General features: G+C 42.9%; 1 protein-coding gene across 5 annotated transcripts in view; it reads right to left on the reverse strand.

The window, feature by feature from the left end:
* Positions 1-7,040: 7,040 nt before the first annotated feature.
* The window catches only part of LOC124142279 (xanthine dehydrogenase/oxidase-like), a 68,724-nt gene continuing 50,181 nt past the window's right edge, over positions 7,041-25,583 (reverse strand). For 4 of the 5 annotated variants that reach the window (XM_048392755.1, XM_048392753.1, XM_048392756.1 and 1 more), the window contains 8 exons: positions 21,025-21,186; positions 18,394-18,522; positions 16,717-16,850; positions 14,869-15,009; positions 13,471-13,594; positions 12,048-12,144; positions 10,041-10,151; positions 7,041-8,873 (listed from right to left, as the gene is read on the reverse strand). In XM_048392755.1, the coding sequence (XP_048248712.1) occupies positions 8,806-8,873; positions 10,041-10,151; positions 12,048-12,144; positions 13,471-13,594; positions 14,869-15,009; positions 16,717-16,850; positions 18,394-18,522; positions 21,025-21,186 (966 nt within the window). In that variant the 3' untranslated portion in view covers positions 7,041-8,805. The remainder of the gene's footprint in view (positions 8,874-10,040; positions 10,152-12,047; positions 12,145-13,470; positions 13,595-14,868; positions 15,010-16,716; positions 16,851-18,393; positions 18,523-21,024; positions 21,187-25,583) is intronic. The other variant, XM_048392754.1, reaches the window with a different exon arrangement.

A 25,583-nucleotide genomic window follows, 5' to 3' on the forward strand; every position in this document is an offset into this window, starting at 1 on the left:
GTTTCCGTCCAACAGCGAACCGCCCTGGGACACTATCCGATACCAGCGCTGATCGAGTGTATGGATAGTGGCGGAGTATGAATCTATATGTCCTAAATAAGATGTGTGATTGACGCTGAACATGGATCTACATGTCCTAAATAAGATGAGTGATTGACGGCCGAGCATGGATCTATATTCCCTAAATAAGATGAGTGATATGACGGCTGAGCATGGATCTATAAGTCCTAAATAAGATGAGTGATTGACGGCCGAGCATGGATCTATAAGTCCTAAATAAGATGAGTGATTGACGCCGAACATGGATCTATATGTCCTAAATAAGATGAGTGATTGACGGCCGAGCATGGATCTATATGACCTAAATAACATGTGTGATTGACGGCCGAACATGGATCTATATGTCCTAAATAAGATGTGTGATTGACGGCCGAGCATGGATCTATATGTCCTAAATCAGATGTGTGATTGACGGCCGAGCATGAATCTATATGTTCACATTTAGATGTATGATTGACGGCCGAGCATGAATCTATATGTCCTAAATAAGATGTGTGATTGACGGCCGAACATGGATCTATATGTCCTAAATAAGATGTTCGATTGACGGCCGAGCATGAATCAATATGTCTTAAATAGGTGTGTGATTGACGGCCGAACATGGATCTATATTTCCTAAATAAGATGTGTGAGTGACGGCCGAGCATGGATCTATATGTCCATATAAAGATGTGTGATTGACGACCGAGCATGGATCTATATGTCCTAAATAAGATGTGTGATTGACGGCCGAGCATGAATCTATATGTTCACATTTAGATGTATGATTGACGGCCGAGCATTAGTGTCTAAAGGTAGAGCAGATAAAATACACTTTCAGATTGGTGTCTACATACATACCAGCAGACAGGTAAAATACACCTTTAGATTTGTGTCTACATATACAGCAGACAGGTAAAATACACCTTTAGATTAGTGTCTGCATATACAGCAGACAGGTAAAATACACCTTCAGATTGGTGTCTACATACCCACCAGCAGATAGGTAAAATACACCTTCAGATTGGTGTCTACATATTCGGCAGACAGGTAAAACACACCTTCAGATTGGTGTCTATATATACACCAGACAGGTAAAATACACCTTCAGATTGGTGTCTATATATACACCAGAAAACCGGTAAAATACACCTTCAGATTGGTGTCTACATACACACCAGCAGACAGGTAAAATACACCTTCTGATTGGTGTCTACATATACACCAGACAGGTAAAATACACCTTTAGATTGGAGTCTACATATATACCAGACAGGTAAAATACACCTTTAGATTGGTGTCTATATATACACCAGACAGGTAAAATACACCTTTAGATTGGAGTCTACATATATACCAGCCAGGTAAAATATACCTTTAGATTGGTGTCTATATATACACCAGACAGGTAAAATACACCTTCAGATTGGAGTCTACATATATACCAGACAGGTAAAATACACCTTTAGATTGGTGTCTATATATATACCAGACAGGTAAAATACACCTTCAGGTTGGTGTCTATATATACACCAGACAGGTAAAATACACCTTCAGATTGGTGTCTATATATACACCAGACAGGTAAAATACACCTTCAGATTGGTGTCTATATATACACCAGACAGGTAAAATACACCTTCAGGTTGGTGTCTATATATACACCAGACAGGTAAAATACACCTTCAGATTGGTGTCTACATATACACCAGACAGGTAAAATACACCTTCAGATTAATGTCTATATATACACCAGAAGGGTAAAATACACCTTCAGGTTGGTGTCTATATATACGCCAGACAGGTAACATACACCTTCAGGTTGGTGTCTATATATACACCAGACAGGTAAAATACACCTTTAGATTGGTGTCTACATATATACAAGACAAGTAAAATACACCTTCAGATTGGTGTCTATATATACACCAGACAGGTAACATACACCTTCAGGTTGGTGTCTATATATACGGCAGACAGGTAAAATACACCTTTAGATTGGTGTCTACATATATACAAGACAAGTAAAATACACCTTCAGATTGGTGTCTATATATACACCACACAGGTAAAATACACCTTCAGGTTGGTGTCTATATATACACCAGGCAGGTAAAATACACCTTTAGATTGGTGTCTACATATATACAAGACAAGTAAAATACACCTTCAGATTGGTGTCTATATATACACCAGACAGGTAAAATACACCTTCAGATTGGTGTCTATATATACACCAGACAGGTAAAATACACCTTCAGATTGGTGTCTACATGCACACCAGACAGGTAAAATACACCTTCTGATTGGTGTCTACGTGCACACCAGACAGGTAAAATACACCTTCTAATTGGTGTCTACGTGCACACCAGACAGGTAAAATACACCTTCAGATTGGTGTCTATATATACACCAGAAAACCGGTAAAATACACCTTCAGGTTGGTGTCTATATTTACACCAGACAGGTGAAATACACCTTTAGATTGGTGTCTACATATATACAAGACAAGTAAAATACACCTTCAGATTGGTGTCTATATATATACCAGACAAGTAAAATACAACTTCAGGTTGGTGTCTATATATACACCAGACAGGTAAAATACACCTTAAGATTGGTGTCTACATGCACACCAGACAGGTAAAATACACCTTCTGATTGGTGTCTACGTGCACACAGGACAGGTAAAAAATCACCTTCAGATTGGTGTCTACGTGAACACCGGACAGGTAAAATACACCTCTGATTGGTGTCTACGTGCACACCAGACAGGTAAAATACACCTTTAGATCGGTGTTTACGTGCACACCAGACAGGTAAAATACACCTTCTGATTGGTGTCTACGTGCACACCAGACAGGTAAATTACACCTTGAGATTGGAGTCTACATATACACCAGACAGGTAAAATACACCTTCAGATTGGTGTCTATATATACACCAGACAGGTAAAATACACCTTCAGATTGGTGTCTATATATACACCAGACAGGTAAAATACACCTTCAGGTTGGTGTCTATATATACACCAGACAGGTAAAATACACCTTCAGATTGGTGTCTACATATACACCAGACAGGTAAAATACACCTTCAGGTTGGTGTCTATATATACACCAGACAGGTAACATACACCTTCAGGTTGGTGTCTATATATACACCAGACAGGTAAAATACACCTTTAGATTGGTGTCTACATATATACAAGACAAGTAAAATACACCTTCAGATTGGTGTCTATATATACACCAGACAAGTAAAATACACCTTCAGGTTGGTGTCTATATATACACCAGACAGGTAAAATATACCTTCAGGTTGGTGTCTATATATACACCAGACAGGTAAAATACACCTTTAGATTGGTGTCTACATGCACACCAGACAGGTAAAATACACCTTCTGATTGGTGTCTACGTGCACACAGGACAGGTAAAAAAACACCTTCTGATTGGTGTCTACGTGAACACCGGACAGGTAAAATACACCTCTGATTGGTGTCTACGTGCACACCAGACAGGTAAAATACACCTTTAGATCGGTGTTTACGTGCACACCAGACAGGTAAAATACACCTTCTGATTGGTGTCTACGTGCACACCAGACAGGTAAATTACACCTTGAGATTGGAGTCTACATATACACCAGACAGGTAAAATACACCTTCAGATTGGTGTCTATATATACACCAGACAGGTAAAATACACCTTCAGGTTGGTGTCTATATATACACCAGACAGGTAAAATACACCTTCAGGTTGGTGTCTATATATACACCAGACAGGTAAAATACACCTTCAGATTGGTGTCTACATATACACCAGACAGGTAAAATACACCTTCAGGTTGTTGTCTTTATATACACCAGACAGGTAACATACACCTTCAGATTGGTGTCTATATATACACCAGACAGGTAAAATACACCTTTAGATTGGTGTCTACATATATACCAGACAAGTAAAATACACCTTCAGATTGGTGTCTATATATACACCAGACAGGTAAAATACACCTTTAGATTGGTGTCTATATATACACCAGACAGGTAAAATACACCTTTAGATTGGTGTCTACATATATACAAGACAAGTAAAATACACCTTCAGGTTGGTGTCTATATATACACCAGACAGGTAAAATACACCTTCAGATTGGTGTCTATATATATACCAGACAGGTAAAATACACCTTCAGATTGGTGTCTATATATACACCATAGAGGTAAAATACACCTTCAGGTTGGTGTCTATATATACACCAGACAGGTAACATACACATTCAGGTTGGTGTCTATATATACACCAGACAGGTAAAATACACCTTTAGATTGGTGTCTACATATATACAAGACAAGTAAAATACACCTTCAGATTGGTGTCTATATATACACCACACAGGTAAAATACACCTTCAGGTTGGTGTCTATATATACACCAGACAAGTAAAATACACCTTTAGATTGGTGTCTACATATATACAAGACAAGTAAAATACACCTTCAGATTGGTGTCTATATATACACCAGACAGGTAAAATACACCTTCAGATTGGTGTCTATATATACAGCAGACAGGTAAAATACACCTTCAGATTGGTGTCTACATGCACACCAGACAGGTAAAATACACCTTCTGATTGGTGTCTATATATACACCAGACAGGTAAAATACACCTTCAGATTGGTGTCTATATATACACCAGACAGGTAAAATACACCTTCAGGTTGGTGTCTATATATACACCAGACAGGTGAAATACACCTTCAGATTGGTGTCTACATATACACCAGACAGGTAAAATACACCTTCAGGTTGGTGTCTATATATACACCAGACAGGTAACATACACCTTCAGGTTGGTGTCTATATATACACCAGACAGGTAAAATACACCTTTAGATTGGTGTCTACATATATACCAGACAAGTAAAATACACCTTCAGATTGGTGTCTATATATACACCAGACAGGTAAAATACACCTTCAGGTTGGTGTCTATATATACACCAGACAGGTAACATACACCTTTAGATTGGTGTCTATATAAACACCAGACAGGTAAAATACACCTTTAGATTGGTGTCTACCTATATACCAGACAAGTAAAATACACCTCCAGGTTGGTGTCTATATATACACCAGACAGGTAAAATATACCTTCAGGTTGGTGTCTATATATACACCAGACAGGTAAAATACACATTTAGATTGGTGTCTACATGCACACCAGACAGGTAAAATACACCTTCTGATTGGTGTCTACGTGCACACAGGACAGGTAAAAAAACACCTTCTGATTGGTGTCTACGTGAACACCGGACAGGTAAAATACACCTTCAGATTGGTGTCTATATATACACCAGACAGGTAAAATATACCTTCAGGTTGGTGTCTATATATACACCAGACAGGTAAAATATACCTTCAGATTGGTGTCTATATATACTCTTGACAGGTAAAATACGCCTTTAGGTTGGTGTCTACGTATACACCAGACAAGTAAAATACACCTTCAGATTGGTGTCTATATATACACCAGACAGGTAAAATATACCTTCAGGTTGGTGTCTATATATACACCAGACAGGTAACATACACCTTCAGTTGGTGTCTATGTATACACCAGACAGGTAAAATACACCTTTAGATTGGTGTCTACATATAAACCAGACAGGTAAAATACACCTTGAGATTGGTGTCTATATATACACCAGACAGGTAAAATACACCTTTAGATTGGTGTCTATATATACACCAGACAGGTAAAATACACCTTCTGATTGGTGTCTACGTGCACACCAGACAGGTAAAATACACCTTCTGATTGGTGTCTACGTGCACACCAGACAGGTAAAAAAACACCTTCTGATTGGTGTCTACGTGCAAACCGGACAGGTAAAATACACCTCTGATTGGTGTCTACGTGCACACAAGACAGGTAAAATACACCTTGAGATTGGAGTCTACATATACACCAGACAGGTAAAATACGCCTTCAGGTTGGTGTCTACATATACACCAGACAGGTGAAATACACCTTCATGTTAGTGTTTATATATACACCAGACAGGTAAAATACACCTTCAGGTTGGTGTCTATATATACACCAGACAGGTAAAATACACCTTTAGATTGGTGTCTACATATATACCAGACAAGTAAAATACACCTTCAGATTGGTGTCTATATATACACCAGACAGGTAAAATATACCTTCAGGTTGGTGTCTATATATACACCAGACAGGTGAAATACACCTTCATGTTAGTGTTTATATATACACCAGACAGGTAAAATACACCTTCAGGTTGGTGTCTATATATACACAAGACAGGTAAAATACACCTTCAGGTTGGTGTCTATATATACACCAGACAGGTAAAATACACCTTTAGATTGGTGTCTACATATATACCAGACAAGTAAAATACACCTTCAGATTGGTGTCTATATATACACCAGACAGGTAAAATATACCTTCAGGTTGGTGTCTATATATACACCAGACAGGTGAAATACACCTTCATGTTAGTGTTTATATATACACCAGACAGGTAAAATACACCTTCAGGTTGGTGTCTATATATACACCAGACAGGTAAAATACACCTCCAGGTTGGTGTCTATATATACACCAGACAGGTAAAATACATCTTTAGATTGGTTACTACGTGCACACCAGACAGTGAGTGAGTGAGTGAGTGAGTTTGATTTTACGCCGCTTTTAGGAATATTCCAACAATAACACGGCTGGGGACACCAGAAATGGGCTTCACACATTGTACCCATGTCGGGAATCGAACCCGGGTCTTCGGCGTGACGAGCGAACGCTTTAACCACTAGGCTACCCGACCGCCCCTCACACCAGACAGGTAAAATACACGTTTAGATTGGTGTCCATATATACACAAGACAGGTAAAATAGATTGGCCTTATGGGCCACCGTAGATTTCAGTTCGTGAAACACCAATATTGCATTTATACAAAGAATACAGCTTAATGTGTTCGAACATTGTTTTATTTGACATCAATATGCGATACTCGCACATATGGCAACCTTTGAAAATGTGTAGTATTTACAGTGACTTAGTAAGCCAGCATGAAGTGTGCACCCTTAAAGAAAACTACACCTTGCAAGGTTTAGTTCCATACCTCACATCACTATTTTGACGTCACACCGCTCATTGTTCTGCAGGGGGGCACGGGTGGCCCAGTCGTCTGAGGCGCCGCGATTCGCTGTGCAGAGTTGCGTCCCTTGGGCATGCCAGAAACCTATGATTGTGGGTTCGAATCCCGGTTCGCCCCGATTATGTTTCTAGGTTTGTCAGCACCATGCCCGCACTCGTGGGTTTTTACCGGGGTGGTAAACGTCTGAGACCTGCATCACTTCGGGCTTTCCTCCCACATTGAGCTGACACGCCGCGATATAACTGGAATACTGTTAAAAGCGGCGTTAAACCAAACTCACTCACTCACTCATTGTTCTGCAGAACATTTGAAATCGAAGTGGGGAAGAGACACGCGCCAAATTTCAACCTCTCTGTTGTCCCCAGAACTTACAGAAGTACGCTCTCTCAGTCGAATTCTATCGTGTTTCCTGCACAAATGTATTGTCACGCATACTATGAATATTGTAGTTTTCGCAAATATGTTCTCTATAATCTATAACAGGACGTATACTTATTCAGTAGATGCCTACCGACAATGACCGATAAAGAAGTACTATTAATAACATCTTCCGCGGTGATTCGGTCGTCATTTCGGCTGATTAGGGGGTTATCATGATTTGATTCTTCTGAATGACCAGTTTAGAATCGAGTATTTAATAACATAAGCGCCTGAGCACAGCTACATTCCTTCACACAAATTTATAAACATGAGTGCATCAACCAAGTCAGCGAGCCTGACCACCCAAACCCGTTAGTCGCCTCTTACGACAAGCATAGTTGCCTTTTACGGCAAGCATGGGTCGCTGAAGACCTATTCTACCCTGGATCTTCACCGGTCTGGTATGTTTTGAAACGCCCTACAAATCTTTAAGCCTAATGCTTTTAAGAAAAGTTTAACTAATATATGTAGCTACATATACATGTAGGAGTACAAGGGATTATCCACAATGACCGTTCCTGATGCCGAAGTCGTGTACTGTCGTCAATATCATTGACGCGAGGTGGCACATCTTCGTGCTTGCTAAGGAGAAGAACTGAATAGAAGTATCAATCTTCTCGCATTTGTTTTAATTATACCATATTGTAAATTTTACTTTCGTATAGTTGCATACATCCACGTAGAAAACTCCCACGCACGCACGCACGCACGCACGCACGCACGCACATACACTCTACATCATACTGAATGTGTAACATTTTCGCCATCCACAAAACAACAAATAATTGATATTCTTCATTGTGTTCTTTATACCATGTTGTTTCACGGCAATCTTATGGTCAAGTCTGTTCCAGCTTTTATGCTTTGGTAATTAAATCGGTTCAAAACGAGTAAAACTTGTGTGTCTCTCGTCTTTTTAACCTTATGTTGTATGCACATTGCTTTACAACAGACTCATCTTCTCAGACACAAAGAAGCGGGTAAACAAACGACTTGGAAATAAACACGAACACACTGCCAGTGTGACGTCCGGATATGGAACAGGTTCCCGTAGGAAGCAAAATGAAGGGATTTGTTTCAGGGATTCCCACGGCTGACTGGATTTGTACCCCGAAGCAAGAGGCGGTGGGTGGGGACATCCCGAGTGTGCCTGCTAGAGCTTCAGGCTGTCCACGACCACACCGCAGCCCTGATGCGCTCTCTCCACCGTCATGGGAGCAGCTGGAACAGTGAAAACGTATACATCAACACCCCGGTTTCAAGAGTAAGATGAACACAAGCTGTTACAGTCAAACAGCGTTGTGTCGAACTTTGATGTGTCGAACTTACGGTTGTCTCGAAGTATAAGCTAGTCCCTGAGTATTTTTAGAATAACCCACGAGGTACGAGTAAATAATATCGAGGTAATAATCCTTTTTTTCATCAATATTGGTTGTGTCGAACATCGGATAACTCGAAGTATTTACGAAGGTCCCTTCAACTTCGACACAACGGTGTTTGACTGTATATTCCTTTCATCCTTCCTTCCTTCTCACTTGCACGGTTCAACCATGTTCAGCACGAGTGTTTTACCATTCTTACTGCTGCCATGCCACATGCAGCCACTCTAGACGTGTCCTTCTGGAGAACGAGATACTGATGCTTCTCAGACTTTGCTCTTTATCAATGTACAGATACGTTTAACAAATACGTTATTAATTACACGGATATGTACATGATATGACTCCGCACTGGGCTAACTTATATAGAGCACCCGTTTTGGAACATTTACTCGGCACAACTTGCAGCATGCTATTAAGTAAGAATTGTCCGACAGAATATTATCTATTGAAGCCAAAATAGTCTAAATATGACCACACAGGCTCCGGCTTGTGTTTTGCATCTAGTTTGTCAATATTGAATATAGGTTTATGGAAAATTGGTACGTTGGACAACATTGTGACAAATTGTCAATTTTTAACATTTTTTTAACATTATCAAAGGTCTGCGTGTCTGAGTTATTCTATTCACAAGGTGCTTTGAAATGTTATTTCAACTGTAAGGCGTGATACATGTACATGCCTACTTGGGCGGTGGGGTGGCCTGGTGTTTTAAGCGTTCGCTCGTCACGACGAAGCCGAAGACCCGGGTTCGATTCCCCACATGGGTACAATGTATTAAGTCCATTTCTGGTGCCCCCGTCGTGATGTTGCTGGAATATTGCTGAAAGGGGTGTAAAACCATACTCACTCACTCACTCACTGTGAATATCAAACAGGGCATTAGACGGGAATATATGCGACGCTGTGTATGTAAATAGTCATGAGACTGCTGTATGAACGACACATGCATACTTCAGTTCATACGACCGTCGTACCGTGTGAACAGCCCACCAGCAGCACCCCTCACCTGACTCCTGGTACTTGCTGTCACCCGTCAGGTCAAGCCTGGCCGCACCCACTGCGTGTTTCAGGGCAAAGAAAACTCCTGTCGACAGCATAATAGGTGGTTCCCCCACCGCTGGGGAGATAAAACATGAGACTATAGCATTTGTACACAATTTGAAGGGACGTAAGCCAAGGGATCGACGGTCAAGGTCACTGATCTTTGCCTGAGATACGTTCATTATATCCCATAACAGGTGAAACACAAAGCACACAATGCTCGCACGTCAGTATATTCACCAAAGATGTCTGAATGCATATGTATACTGTCTCTATATTTAAAGGCGTATCTCAAGTGTTAAATTTGGTAACTGCTTTAATGAAATATTTGAATGTTGTCTCAGCCAGGGCTGCATCTTCAGCCCTTTTCTCTTTGGAATATTTACTGATAATCCAGCAAGGGAAATTCAAGACCTGACATCCAGTTACACCCAGATGTCATACAGGTATTTCTTGTCATGTTATACTTATTTCTTATTTCTGATACAGTGTTTGCCCTACAGAAAAGAATAGATATGTGGGAAAGGTATTGCTGTTATTACAAGTGATCGCTAAACCTGGATAAGACAAAAGTTGTTGTCTTAAAATTGCCGTAATTCTTTCAAGATATGAAAAGTAGAAGTATGGTCCTAATCCAATTGATTGTGTGTCATCTTACAAATATTGAGGTGTATGGTTTGCAAGGAATGTATCTTGGTCAAAACGCTGTAATAGTGGTGCATCTCAGGCTAAAAGAAAACTGTTTCTGTCTTAAAATCACTTGTGATACTTAAACCCATTATTTATAAACTTTTGTCAAGACACTGATGCAAAGTTGTTCCCATTTCCCGTATGGTACTAAAACTGGGGGATATAAATAATATTAAAGAATCACAAGCTGTACACGCATCTGCTTGTAAAAAATCCCTAGCGGTCAAATCCTCCACGCCGAATCATGTCGCTCGAGGTGAATATGTAGATATCCACTCAATATATTGGCGTTTAAACGTTGTATCAACTATTGGTGTAAACTGACAAAAATGCCTGATTCACGGTATCCAAAGAAAAGTTATTTACAGTTATATAAGCATTTTGTAACACACCAGGCATCAAATTTAAAGTCTCACTTTATGAATTTGGATTTATTTAGGAAAACCACAGAGTTAACTGAGGAATCGTGTATAGCATAATGTATTTGTAGCAGGATTGACATGCTAAAATGTGTGGTTGTTCTACAATGTTTCATCATTCATTGTTCAATTTTCTGTTGAGTCTTATATAAATAAAATGACACTAACTAAATTCAGGTGTGCTATAGCTACTACATAGTTCAAATCAGATAATCTATTGAGACTGGTAGATATGAACATGTCATGTACATGTACCTAGGGAACAAAGACTATGCAAGGCTGGTAGTCATGTTTTGCCATGTACGATGTGTTGGTAATCTGTAATGTGTACAAACATCTCCGCCAAATATACTTACAGAAATATTATGTCCATCTATCACTGGTAAAAATTTAAAATACTAATGTCTACTTCAAATGAAACAGTTTTAAGAAATTCATCTACCTTCATTTTCCGTGCAGTGAATGTTAGAAAGCTTAAGTTATTATGATCGGCAACACTATACAATGTTACAATGTGTAACTGAGCTGAGTTGTTTACTGTGCAAGACAATGTACCAAGGGCCGGTGGCCTACATCTTTACTGAATAAAGAATGTTAAAAATTACTATGAGATATAGTGAATGTTTAGAGTAAAGGCCATGTTAAACACGATGGAGCCTTCTGGTGGATCTGGGGGCCAATGGCCTCCTAGTTGTACCGTGACCCGCTCATGGTCAATCCCCGGATGAACAAAACATGAGATTCTACACTTGCTCCCGGGTGTCTGGTAACTGGTAACGTACACCATCCGCGCCACGCTTGGCTTCCCCGACACGACGCTAACCTAAGGCTGACATGCAATCCATGCAATACGCTCCGCATACCTTTAGATCCCCTTACGCCTTGTGGACACGGGGAGTCGGGCAGCAGGGAGATCCTCCAGTCCACTGGTATGTCCTTACATGTCGGGGGCTTGTAGTCCTGATGATAAATATGAAAACTGACGATTATGATAATGATAGGTATGAATATAAGGATGAAGGAGAAATGCTCCAAGGAAGCGCTACAACACCCACGATAAAGACACGGCCTTGTCCTATAATCCATCGTAGTCTATTTCCTCGTTATTACTGTTTGAAGCCAAGAACAGGGGGTTGCTGAACTGTAATTCGTTAATTCTTGCAATAATGCAATTGCCATTTGTGTCATGAATGCGTTATGTATGAATGATATGTATTCTATACTAAATATCGATAATATATTAATATCACAATGACATCAGCAATTTAAAAAATGCATATAAGGGTATTTAAGAAAAATTAATCAGAAATATAATTGATTGTAAGAAGAAACAAATTGTTCTTCATTATCGTTTCAAAATGAAGGACACGTCAATTCAAACACCTTGTCCATGAATCACGTCACCAGTGACGCTGTGAGATTCACAACTACCACAGTTGCTTCCGTTTGCTGTTTGACATTTGCGATAGACGTAAGTAGGGAATCAGGTCATGGATTTTATAACTATAAACGCCATTAGCGTAATTGAAGTTCCATTGCGTCAATGCACTTCATCATCAACTTCAATGTACGTCATCAGCAACGTCAATGCACTTTATCATCAACGTCAATGAACGTCATCGTCAACGTCAATGCACTTCATCATCAACGTCAATGTACGTCATCGTCAACGTCAATGCACTTCATCGTCAACAATAACGCACTTTTCTGCCGAGAGAGGTTTAATCATTGCACGATCAATAAACAACGCTGCTCAACCCTATAGTCATATTCTATCGCTCACCACAATCTCCCCGAACATTGCTATTTTTGAAAGCATGACACTCTCAGTACTATATCATAATCCCATCGTGTCAGTGCATTCGCTAAGATATATATGTATTAATCTTACAAGCGTGTTATTCAAAATCACCACCATTCTGTATGCAGTTATTTAAAGAAAATAGACAAACAGGGAAAAGTTTCAAATAATAATATTGTGAGACATTACTTCAGTGCAAACATTGTGTGTATGACTAATTTGACAGAAACCCCAAAGAGCTGACGCATGTACGCTTATCAGTTTGATGAAACACGTGCTTGGATTGGATTGGAATTCTGATCAGCAGATCCTGTCACGGCCCAGGGTAGAGCATTCATGACGCCACTGGGCCTTCCGTGCCACTTACACTTCCAATGACGATTACAAAGTTAACAATTAGCAACTGTTAATCAGAATGGACTTTCCGTGCATTGAGACATGTGCCTAATCAGTAGAGATCAGTATATCAGATCAGATCAGTATACCCATGTACTGTTGTTGACGACTCTGCCTGTGACGTCATCATACACAACTCTCTCCAACAGTAGCCCTCCCACGCCCATCATGAAGGCGCCCTCGATCTGGCCTATGTCCAGGACTGGGTTCAAGCTGTAACACGAAACATCTTGTCTTGTGAGGTGAGGTGAAATGGGATTAACGTCGCGTTCAAGTTTATGGAACTTATATTGCGACGTGTGTGTGAGACTTGACGTGCGTCCCATCTTTTAACGTTTGTTTGTATGACGCGTCGAGGGAATAGAAACACCGACCTCAGACGGTCTACCCGCCAGACGACGCAGACGTCAGTCTTTGAAACCTCGTGATTTTTAATTCCTCTAAATCATTGAAAATATATTATTTTGTAGTTCGAGACAAGCCACTGGCGACCATAGTGCTGATACAAAAATAGTCCTAAATTTCGTTTTTTTATTGGCTGCTTGTTGTTTAACGCCATTGGGATACGATGACATGCATCAACCAAGTGAGCGAGCTTGACCACCCGATCCCCTTAGTCGCCTCTTACGACAAGCATAGTCGCCTTTTACAGCAAACATGGGGTGCCTTTTCTAACTTGAATCTTCACGGGTCTCGTCTTAAGTTGTGACCGGTATATCGAATTCGAGTTAACGAGGTTTCACTGTATATGAAACTAGATTCACATCTCCTTCACTTTGGCTTTACTTAGCAATATACACAAGACGAAATATCTGGGACATCGACGTCATACACATTGTAGCAATTGAGAAAATTGAACCTTGGCCGTTGGCTTAAGGAGCGAACACTTTAACCCCTTGACTGCCCTGCCGATCTCAGTTACACAGGAGTGAGTGAGTGAGTGAGTGAGTGAGTGAGTGAGTGAGTGAGTGAGTGAGTGAGTGAGTGAGGTGTAACGCGGCTTTTAACATTAATCAAGTTATATCACGGCGGGTCAGCTTAATGTGGGAGGAAAGCCCGAAGTGATGCGGGTCTCGGACGTTTACCACTTCGGTGAAACCCATGAGCACGGGTATGGTGCTAACAAACCTAGAAACATAACCTAGGATTGAACCGGGATTGAACCCACAAGCATAGGTTTCTGGCGTGCCCAAGGAACGCAACTCTGCACGGCGAATCGCGGCGCCTTAGACAACTGGGCCACCCGTGTCCCCTACACAGGAGTGTGAAAACATTATGTATCGGCCGGGTGTAACATATCAGTCATGTCATACTGCTCAAATCAGGAGCACGTGTAGCCCAGGTAACGCACAACTGCCGTGCAGAGTTATGTCCCTTAGTACGGCCAGGATCAGATGATCTTTAATTGGAATTACCGTATCACCCTGAATGTGAATCATGGTTTGTCACCGCGATACCACTCACTCACTCAATACTCACTCACTCACCTTTCGCCACAGTCATAGATGATATCCACCCTCCTGATATGGTTCTCCCCCGTCAGAACGTCAAGCTCCACCTCACTCGCCCCAGCTGCGAAGGCACAATAGGCAGGGGAGTAGGCACCCCCTTGCCATTCTGGTTTCCATCTGAAATACATTTGCAGTGTTTTATCGACCCCACAAAATCAGTTACACGTGTAGTTATAAGTAAACGTGCTTCAATGAGAATTACAATGAGAAATTTAATGAAATGAGAAATATGAAAATTAATAATGAAAATATGTTATCAGAAAATAATTTTTTAATTTGACGTTTACACGATACACGGCTTTTCCATTGGAAAGGTGGTCGGTCACATGACCGTGAAATTGACTTTCATAAGTGTCTGAACGACACAATTTGACGTTCATACGTTTTTCACGAGACCCTGCTTTTGAAATGACGTAACTATTAACGGACTACTTCCACATTAGTCGGGAAACCCCTGGGAATTCCTTTGCACGAAAACATACAGAAGCGACAAACTCTCTGACGTTTCTCAATGTATACTGACACGCTGAGTTCAAGATTAAAGGGTCGAAATTATCAGAAAAACATCGTAGTATCGTCTCGATCCGTGTCTTGGGTGACAGTGACCGTCTACAGCAATCTATGAATTTACCTAAGTGTCCGTTTGACACATCTTTAATCACCTTTCAATGATCGGCCAGCTGACCAATGATGACTGACACATGTAACCGCCAGTCATTAACAACTTCGCAAATCTCTCCCGTCACGTTTATCGTGTCGGCCATTTTGACGTCTTTTACTTGATGTAAATGTATTACGACGCGCTGTCATTGTGACTGACTTTCTGAGGTAGTTCTTAACAGACCTTTCTCATCTAATGAGGATATTATTTGAGTACATTTGTTCTAAAGAAACTACAAAAGTCTTCCCTGTTGGGCATGTTGAGCACACATACGCTCATGTCACCTCTCGTTTTTAGGAACTATTTTAATACGCCATACAGCTGGTTGTTGTATGGCTGTTAGTGTAAACATGAAGTCACACGTACTAAATATAATTGTGTATCGATTAAGGTCTACATCCTTTGAGGTAAAACTAGTGATATAAAAAATAATAAGAATTGCATTTCACTTTGTGTAAGTTCATTGGAGTACGAACCTTCATAGAGTGAAGGCCAAACATTGTATGAAAGCTCCGACGTTCATACAGTTTGGCCCTCACTCTATGAAGGTTCATACTCCAGTGAACTCACACAAAGTGAAAGTCAATTCTTAATTACAGCCACTGTATTGAAAAGAGGGAAACTGAGAGATGCTGACATAACATGAACTATATTATGGAAGACGACCTTTCTGCACCAGATGAAATTCATGTATTTCGCAGATTGGTACCAAATGTTGTTGTGGATGCCAGTCATCAGATCGAGATGCCCCCCATGGCATTAATACCGCTATATATACTGTTTATCAACGTGTGGCCCATCTATGGGGATTCTGGGTTAGAATTGGTTCCCAGCAATCTATGCTGGTCGTAAGAAGCGACTAAATGGATTGAGTGGTCAGGCTCGAGATGACCTTCAAATAGTATCCTTCCCTTTAATGATAATAATGATAATGATAATGATATGGTTGTATGTGTGTCACCGTACCCCGACGGTGTGTATCGTTGTTCAAAATATTGATCACTTGATATTCTGGCATTGATACTCCATTCTTTATAGGCCGCCGTCACATAGCTTAAATATTGTTTAGTGCAGCGTTAAACAATAAACAAACAATAAATAAAACAACGACTTGGTCACTTTGCCCTTCACCGAACACACACGCACACGGGGGTGTTGCCTACTTGTGTTTGGCTGCCAGTTCGATGCCGAGTTTGGAGCACGCCCTGATGACAGTGAGCCAGTCAGCACCTTCAGGAACATTCTTCCTGACTGGTTCCATCCTCTCCTTCAGAATCTCACAGCATCGCAGGGCAGACTTAAAGATAGGAACGGCACAATATAGATATAGAATGCAACCTTGGCACCTAAATATGCCTAAAGTGAGAGTAAGTGTAAGAGAGTGTATAACGACCGGCGTATGACCTGTATAATGACCGGTGTATGACCTGTATAATGACCGGTGTATGACCTGCATAATGACCGGTGTATGACCTGTATAATTATTGGTGTATGAATTGTATAATGACCGGGGTATGACCTGTAAAATGAGCGGTGTATGACCTGTATAATGACCGGTGTATGACCTGTATAATCACCGGTGTATGACCTGTATAATCACCGGTGTATGACCTGCATAATGACCGGTGTATGACCTGTGTAATGATTGATGGATGAATGGTATAATAACCGGCGTATGACCTGTATAATGACCGGCGTATGACCTGTATAATCATCAGTGTATGACCTGCATAATGACCGGTGTATGACCTGTATAATCACCGGTGTATGACCTGCATAATGACCTGTGTATGATCTGTATAATGACCTGTATAATAAGCGATGTATGACCTGTATAATCACCGGTGTATGACCTGTATAATGACCGATGTATGACCTGTATAATGACCGGTGTATGACCTGTATAATGACCGGTGTATGACCTGTATAATGACCGGTGTATGACCTGTATAGTGATTGGCGTATGACTTGTATATTGAACGGTGTATGACCTGTATAATGACAGACGTATGACCTGTATAATGACCGGTGTATGACCTGTATAATGACCGGTGTATGACCTGTATAATGATTGGCGTATGACCTGTATAATGAGCGGTGTATGACATGTATAATGAGCGGTGTATGACCTGTATAATGACCGGTGTATGACCTGTATAATGACCGGTGTATGACCTGTATAGTGATTGGCGTATGACTTGTATATTGAACGGTGTATGACCTGTATAATGACAGACGTATGACCTGTATAATGACCGGTGTATGATCGGTGTATGACCTGTATAATGACCGGTGTATGACCTGTATAATGATTGGCGTATGACCTGTATAATGAGCGGTGTATGACATGTATAATGAGCGGTGTATGACCTGTATAATGACCGGTGTATAACCTGCATAATGACCGGTGTATGACCTGTATAGTGATTGGCGTACGACTTGTATAATGACCGGTGTATGACCTGTATAATGACCGGTGTATGACCTGTATAATGATTGACGTATGACCTGTATAATGACCGGTGTATGGCCTGTATAATGACCGGTGTCAGACCTGTATAATGACTTGTATAATGAGCGGTGTATGACCTGAATAATGACCGGCGTATGACCTATATAATGACCGGTGTATGACCTGTATAATGACCGGTATATGACCTGTATAATGACCGGTGTATGGCCTATATAATGACCGGTGTATAACTTGTACAATGATTGGTGTATGACCTGTATAATGACCGGTGTATGACTGAAACATGACCGAAGTATGACCTGTATAACGACGCGTTAGGTACAAACTGGATTACATGAAATTCGATAAAGTCAATCCTGAAGCTCACGTTCACAGCCAGCTCGCTGGTGGAGCTGCCCGCCGTGGGGAAGTTGTTGACGCTGACGTGGGAGATGTTTGGGCGGACCTTGATGGTTGTGACTGGTATACCCAGACTGCTTGCCACCGCCTGTGCCACCTGCATAGCAATAGAGTTGACGTTTCCACGAGACATGCTACAGCACTGTTGGGTATGTACTTCAGTTAGGCATAGTCACGGTTACTATGTTATAAATGTTTTACCCCACACCGCCATATACTTGAGGCACGGGTGACCCAGTCGTCTAAGGCGCCGCAAATCGCATATAGGGCTGCGTCTCTTTGGGCACACCAGAAACCTATGACTCCGTCCAATGCCGGTTTCTAGGTCTCACCAAAATGGACGACGTCTGAGACCTGCATCACTTTGGGTTTTCTTCACACAAGCTGACATGCCGTGATATAACTGGAGTACTGTTCAAATGCGTTAAATCAAACTAATTCACTCACTCACTTAATTATACCTGTTCTGTGAAATTGTTGAAACATCATCTTTACATACTATCCACCCTACCACCAATGGCCGTGCAGTAACGTGCTTCCCGTGCCATGGCTGTAACATTATCTTTACATACTATCCACCCTACCACCAATGACACTACAGTAACGTGCTTCCCGTACCATGGCTGTAACATTATCTTTACATACTATCCACCCTACCACCAATGACACTACAGTAACGTGCTTCCCGTACCATGGCTGTAACATTATCTTTATATACTATCCACCCTGCCACCAATGACAGTGCAGTAACGTGCTTCCCGTACCATGGCTGTAACATTATCTTTACATACTATCGACCCTGCCACCAATGACAGTGCAGTAACGTGTTTCCCGTGCCATGGCTGTAACATCATCTTTACATACTATCCACCCTACCACCAATGGCAGTACAGTAACGTGTTTCCCGTGCCATGGCTGTAACATTATCTTTACATACTATCCACCCTACCACCAATGACACTACAGTAACGTGCTTCCCGTGCCATGGCTGTAACATTATCTTTACATACTATCCACCCTACCACCAATGGCAGTACAGTAACGTGTTTCCCGTGCCATGGCTGTAACATTATCTTTACATACTATCCACCCTACCACCAATGACACTACAGTAACGTGCTTCCCGTGCCATGGCTCTAACATTATCTTTACATACTATCCACCCTACCACCAATGACACTACAGTAACGTGCTTCCCGTGCCATGGCTCTAACATTATCTTTACATACTATCCACCCTACCACCAATGACACTACAGTAACGTGCTTCCCGTGCCATGGCTCTAACATTATCTTTACATACTATCCACCCTACCACCAATGGCACTACAGTAACGTGTTTCCCGTGCCATGGCTGTAACATTATCTTTACATACTATCCACCCTACCACCAATGGCACTACAGTAACGTGCTTCCCGTGCCATGGCTGTAACATTATCTTTACATACTATCCACCCTACCACCAATGACACTACAGTAACGTGCTTCCCGTGCCATGGCTCTAACATTATCTTTACATACTATCCACCCTACCACCAATGGCACTACAGTAACGTGCTTCCCGTGCCATGGCTGTAACATTATCTTTACATACTATCCACCCTACCACCAATGGCACTACAGTAACGTGTTTCCCGTGCCATGGCTGTAACATTATCTTTACATACTATCCACCCTACCACCAATGGCACTACAGTAACGTGCTTCCCGTACCATGGCTGTAACATTATCTTTACATACTATCGACCCTGCCACCAATGACAGTGCAGTAACGTGTTTCCCGTGCCATGGCTGTAACATCATCTTTACATACTATCCACCCTACCACCAATGGCAGTACAATAACGTGTTTCCCGTGCCATGGCTGTAACATTATCTTTACATACTATCCACCCTACCACCAATGACACTACAGTAACGTGCTTCCCGTGCCATGGCTGTAACATTATCTTTACATACTATCAACCCTACCACCAATGACACTACAGTAACGTGCTTCCCGTGCCATGGCTCTAACATTATCTTTACATACTATCCACCCTACCACCAATGACACTGCAGTAACGTGCTTCCCGTGCCATGGCTGTAACATCATCTTTACATACTATCCACCCTACCACCAATGGCACTACAGTAACGTGTTTCCCGTGCCATGGCTCTAACATTATCTTTACATACTATCCACCCTACCACCAATGACACTGCAGTAACGTGTTTCCCGTGCCATGGCTCTAACATTATCTTTACATACTATCCACCCTACCACCAATGACACTACAGTAACGTGTTTCCTGTGCCATGGTTGTAACATTATCTTCACACACATTCCATTTGATTTTCTAGAGTGACATAGGAATTGCTTAGCAATAAATATCTTCCTGAAAATGCTTGGAAAACATTATTCTCCGGTCACTGGACAGGCCATATTGTTTGAAGAAAACGAGGTGAGTGTAAAACGAAATTGTTTGGCTTCTTTCAGAGAAAGACATGTTTTGAAGCGTCGACTGGAAAAATATCCTCCCTCCAGCAAAGACTGTCACCTTTACGTACTGTCCACCTAATAACTCTTGACACCAAAACATGTCTGTGACAGAAATACCTTTGTATATAGCCCTTGTCCCATCTCCACGCCGCCTTGGGTGACAGTGACGGACCCGTCTACTTCATATATAGCGACATCTACAGTGTAGCCAACATTGTTGTACATGACGCTGAACTTCACAGGAGTCATTGCCAGGCCTCGTTTTCTCCATTTGTGCTCCTGTAAAGTAAAGGAACAGCGAATTTACAGACTTGGCTTCATGGCTGCACCCGCTACAACGGATATATAGATAGTGCTGTCTTCAAGGCTGCACTTGCAACAACGGATGTACAGGCAGTGCCTTCATGGCTGCACTCACTACAACGGATATACATGCAGTGCCTTCATGGCTGCACTCGCTACAACAGATTTACAGGCAGTGCCTTCATGACTGCACTCGCTACAACGGATATGCATGCAGTGCCTTCATGGATGCACTCGCTTCAACGGGTTTACAGGCAGTGCCTTCATGACTGCACTCGCTACAACGGATATATAGATAGTGCTTTCTTCAAGGCTTCACTCGCAACAACGGATGTACAGGCAGTGCCTTCATGGCTGCACTCGCTACAACGGATATATAGATAGTGCTTTCTTCAAGGCTGCACTTGCAACAACGGATGTACAGGCAGTGCCTTCATGGCTGCACTCACTACAACGGATATACATGCAGTGCCTTCATGGCTGCACTCGCTACAACGGATTTACAGGCAGTGCCTTCATGACTGCACTCGCTACAACGGATATATAGATAGTGCTTTCTTCATGGCTGCACTCGCAACAGCGGATGTAAATGCAGTGCCTTCATGGCTGCACTCGCTACAACGGATATATAGATAGTGCTTTCTTCATGGCTGCACTCGCAACAGCGGATGTACAGGCAGTGCCTTCGTGGCTGCTCTCGCTACAACGGATATACATGCAGTGCCTTCATGACTGCACTCGCTACAACGGATATGCATGCAGTGCCTTCATGACTGCACTCGCTACAACGGATATATAGATAGTGCTTTCTTCATGACTGCACTCGCAACAGCGGATGTACAGGCAGTGCCTTCGTGGCTGCTCTCGCTACAACGGATATACATGCAGTGCCTTCATGACTGCACTCGCTACAACGGATATATAGATAGTGCTTTCTTCATGGCTGCACTCGCAACAGCGGATGTACATGCAGTGCCTTCATGACTGCACTCGCTACAACGGATATGCATGCAGTGCCTTCATGACTGCACTCGCTACAACGGATATATAGATAGTGCTTTCTTCATGGCTTCACTCGCAACAACGGATATACATGCAGTGCCTTCATGGATGCATTCGCAATAACGGATGTACAGGCAGTGCCTTCATGGCTGCACTCGCTACAACGGATATATAGATAGTGCTTTCTTCATGGCTGCACTCGCAAAAGCGGATGTACATGCAGTGCCTTCATGACTGCACTCGCAATAACGGAATTACAGGCAGTGCCTTCATGGCTGCACTCGGTACAACGGATATATATATAGTGCTTTCTTCAAGGCTGCACTCGCAACAGCGGATGTACATGCAGTGCCTTCATGGATGCACTCGCTACAACGGATGTACATGCAGTGCCTTCATGGCTGCACTCGCTACAACGGATGTACATGCAGTGCCTTCATGACTGCACTCGCTACAACGGATGTACATGCAGTGCTTTCATGGCTGCACTCGCTTCAATGGATTCACAGGCAGTGCCTTCATGGCTGCACTCGCTACAACGGATGTACATGCAGTGCCTTCATGACTGCACTCGCAATAACGGATGTACATGCAGTGCCTTCATGGCTGCACTCGCTTCAACGGATGTACATGCAGTGCCTTCATGGCTGAACTCGCTTCAACGGATTTACAGGCAGTGCCTTCATGGCTGCACTCGCTTCTCACGGATGTACATGCAGTGCCTTCATGGCTGCACTCGCTTCAACGGATTTACAGGCAGTGCCTTCATGGCTGCACTCGCTACAACGGATGTACATGCAGTGCCTTCATGACTGCACTCGCAATAACGGATGTACATGCAGTGCTTTCATGGCTGCACTCGCTACAACGGATGTACAGGCAGTGCCTTCATGGCTGCACTCGATACAACGGATATACACGCAGTGCCTTCATGGCTGCACTCGCTTCAACGGATTTACAGGCAGTGCCTTCATGACTGCACTCGCCACAACGGATGTACATGCAGTGCCTTCATGGCTGCACTCGCTACAACGGATGTACATGCAGTGCCTTCATGGCTGCACTCGCTACAACGGATTTACAGGCAGTGCCTTCATGGCTGCACTCGCTACAACGGATGTACAGGCAGTGCCTTCGGGACTGCACTCGCAATAACGGATGTACATGCAGTGCTTTCATGGCTGCACTCGCTTCAACGGATATACAGGCAGTGCCTTCATGGCTGCACTCGCTACAACTGATATACACGCAGTGCCTTCATGGCTGCACTCACTACAACTGATGTACAGGCAGTGCCTTCATGGCTGCACTCGATACAACGGATATACACGCAGTGCCTTCATGGCTGCACTCGCTTCAACGGATTTTCAGGCAGTGCCTTCAAAGCTGCACTCGCAAAAACGGATGAACAGGCAGTGCCTTCATGGCTTCACTCGCTACAACGGATATATAGATAGTGCTCTTTCTTCAAGGCTGCACTCGCTACAACGGATGTTCATGCAGTGCCTTCATGGATGCACTCGCTACAACGGATGTACAGGCAGTGCCTTCATGGATGCACTCGCTACAACGGATGTAAAGGCAGTGCCTTCATGGCTGCACTCGCTACAACGGATGTACATGCAGTGCCTTAATGGCTGCACTCGCTTCAACGGATTTACAGGCAGTGCCTTCATGGCTGCACTCGCTACAACGGATATATAGATAGTGCTTTCTTCATGGCTGCACTCGCTACAATGGATGTACAGGCAGTGCCTTCATGACTGCACTCGCTACAACGGATGTACATGCAGTGCCTTCATGGCTGCACTCGCTACAACGGATGTACAGGCAGTGCCTTCATGACTGCACTCGCAATAACGGATGTACATGCAGTGCCTTCATGGCTGCACTCGCTATAACGGATATACAGGCAGTGCCTTCATGGCTGCACTCGCTACAACGGATTTACAGGCAGTGCCTTATTGGATACACTCGCTACAACGGATGCACAGGCAGTGCCTTCATGGATGCACTCGCTACAACGGATTTATAGGCAGTGCCTTCATGACTGCACTCGCTACAACGGATGTTCATGCAGTGCCTTCATGGCTGTACTCGCTACAACGGATGTACAGGCAGTGCCTTCATGACTGCACTCGCAATAACGGATGTACAGGCAGTGCCTTCATGACTGCACTCGCAAAAACGGATGTACATGCAGTGCCTTCATGGCTGCACTCGCTACAACGGATTTACAGGCAGTGCCTTCATGGCTGCACTCGCTTCAACGGATTTTCAGGCAGTGCCTTCAATGGTGCACTCGCAAAAACGGATGAACAGGCAGTGCCTTCATGGCTTCACTCGCTACAACGGATATATAGATAGTGCTCTTTCTTCAAGGCTGCACTCGCTACAACGGATGTTCATGCAGTGCCTTCATGGATGCACTTGCTACAACGGATGTACAGGCAGTGCCTTCATGGATGCACTCGCTACAACGGATGTACATGCAGTGCCTTCATGGCTGCACTCGCTACAACGGATGTACGTGCAGCGCCTTAATGGCTGCAGTCGCTTCAACGGATTTACAGGCAGTGCCTTCATGACTGCACTCGCTACAACGGATGTACATGCAGTGCCTTCATGGCTGCACTCGCTACAACGGATGTACAGGCAGTGCCTTCATGACTGCACTCGCAATAACGGATGTACATGCAGTGTCTTCATGGCTGCACTCGCTTCAATGGGTTTACAGGCAGTGCCTTCACGGCTGCACTCGCTACAACGGATTTACAGGCAGTGCCTTATTGGATACACTCGCTACAACGGATGCACAGGCAGTGCCTTAATGGATACACTCGCTACAACGGATGTAAAGGCAGTGCTTTCATAGATGCACTCGCTACAACGGATGTACAGGCAGTGCCTTCATGACTGCACTCGCAATAACGGATGTACATGCAGTGCCTTCATGGCTGCACTCGCTATAACGGATATACAGGCAGTGCCTTCATGGCTGCACTCGCTACAACCGATTTACAGGCAGTGCGTTAATGGATACACTCGCTACAACGGATGTAAAGGCAGTGCTTTTATAGATGCACTCGCTACAATGGATGTACAGGCAGTGCCTTCATAGATGCACTCGCTACAACTGATGTACATGCAGTGCCTTCATAGATGCACTCGCTACAACGGATTTACATGCAGTGCCTTCATGGCTGCACTCGCTACAACGGATTAACAGGCAGTGCCTTCATGACTGCACTCGCTACAACGGATTTACAGGCAGTGCCTTATTGGATACACTCGCTACAACGGATGCACAGGCAGTGCCTTAATGGATACACTCGCTACAACGGATGTAAAGGCAGTGCTTTTATAGATGC

The sequence above is a fragment of the Haliotis rufescens genome, unplaced genomic scaffold (genome assembly GCF_023055435.1).
Source record: "Haliotis rufescens isolate VD_foot unplaced genomic scaffold, xgHalRufe1.0.p SCAF_11, whole genome shotgun sequence".
Lineage (NCBI taxonomy): Eukaryota > Metazoa > Mollusca > Gastropoda > Lepetellida > Haliotidae > Haliotis > Haliotis rufescens.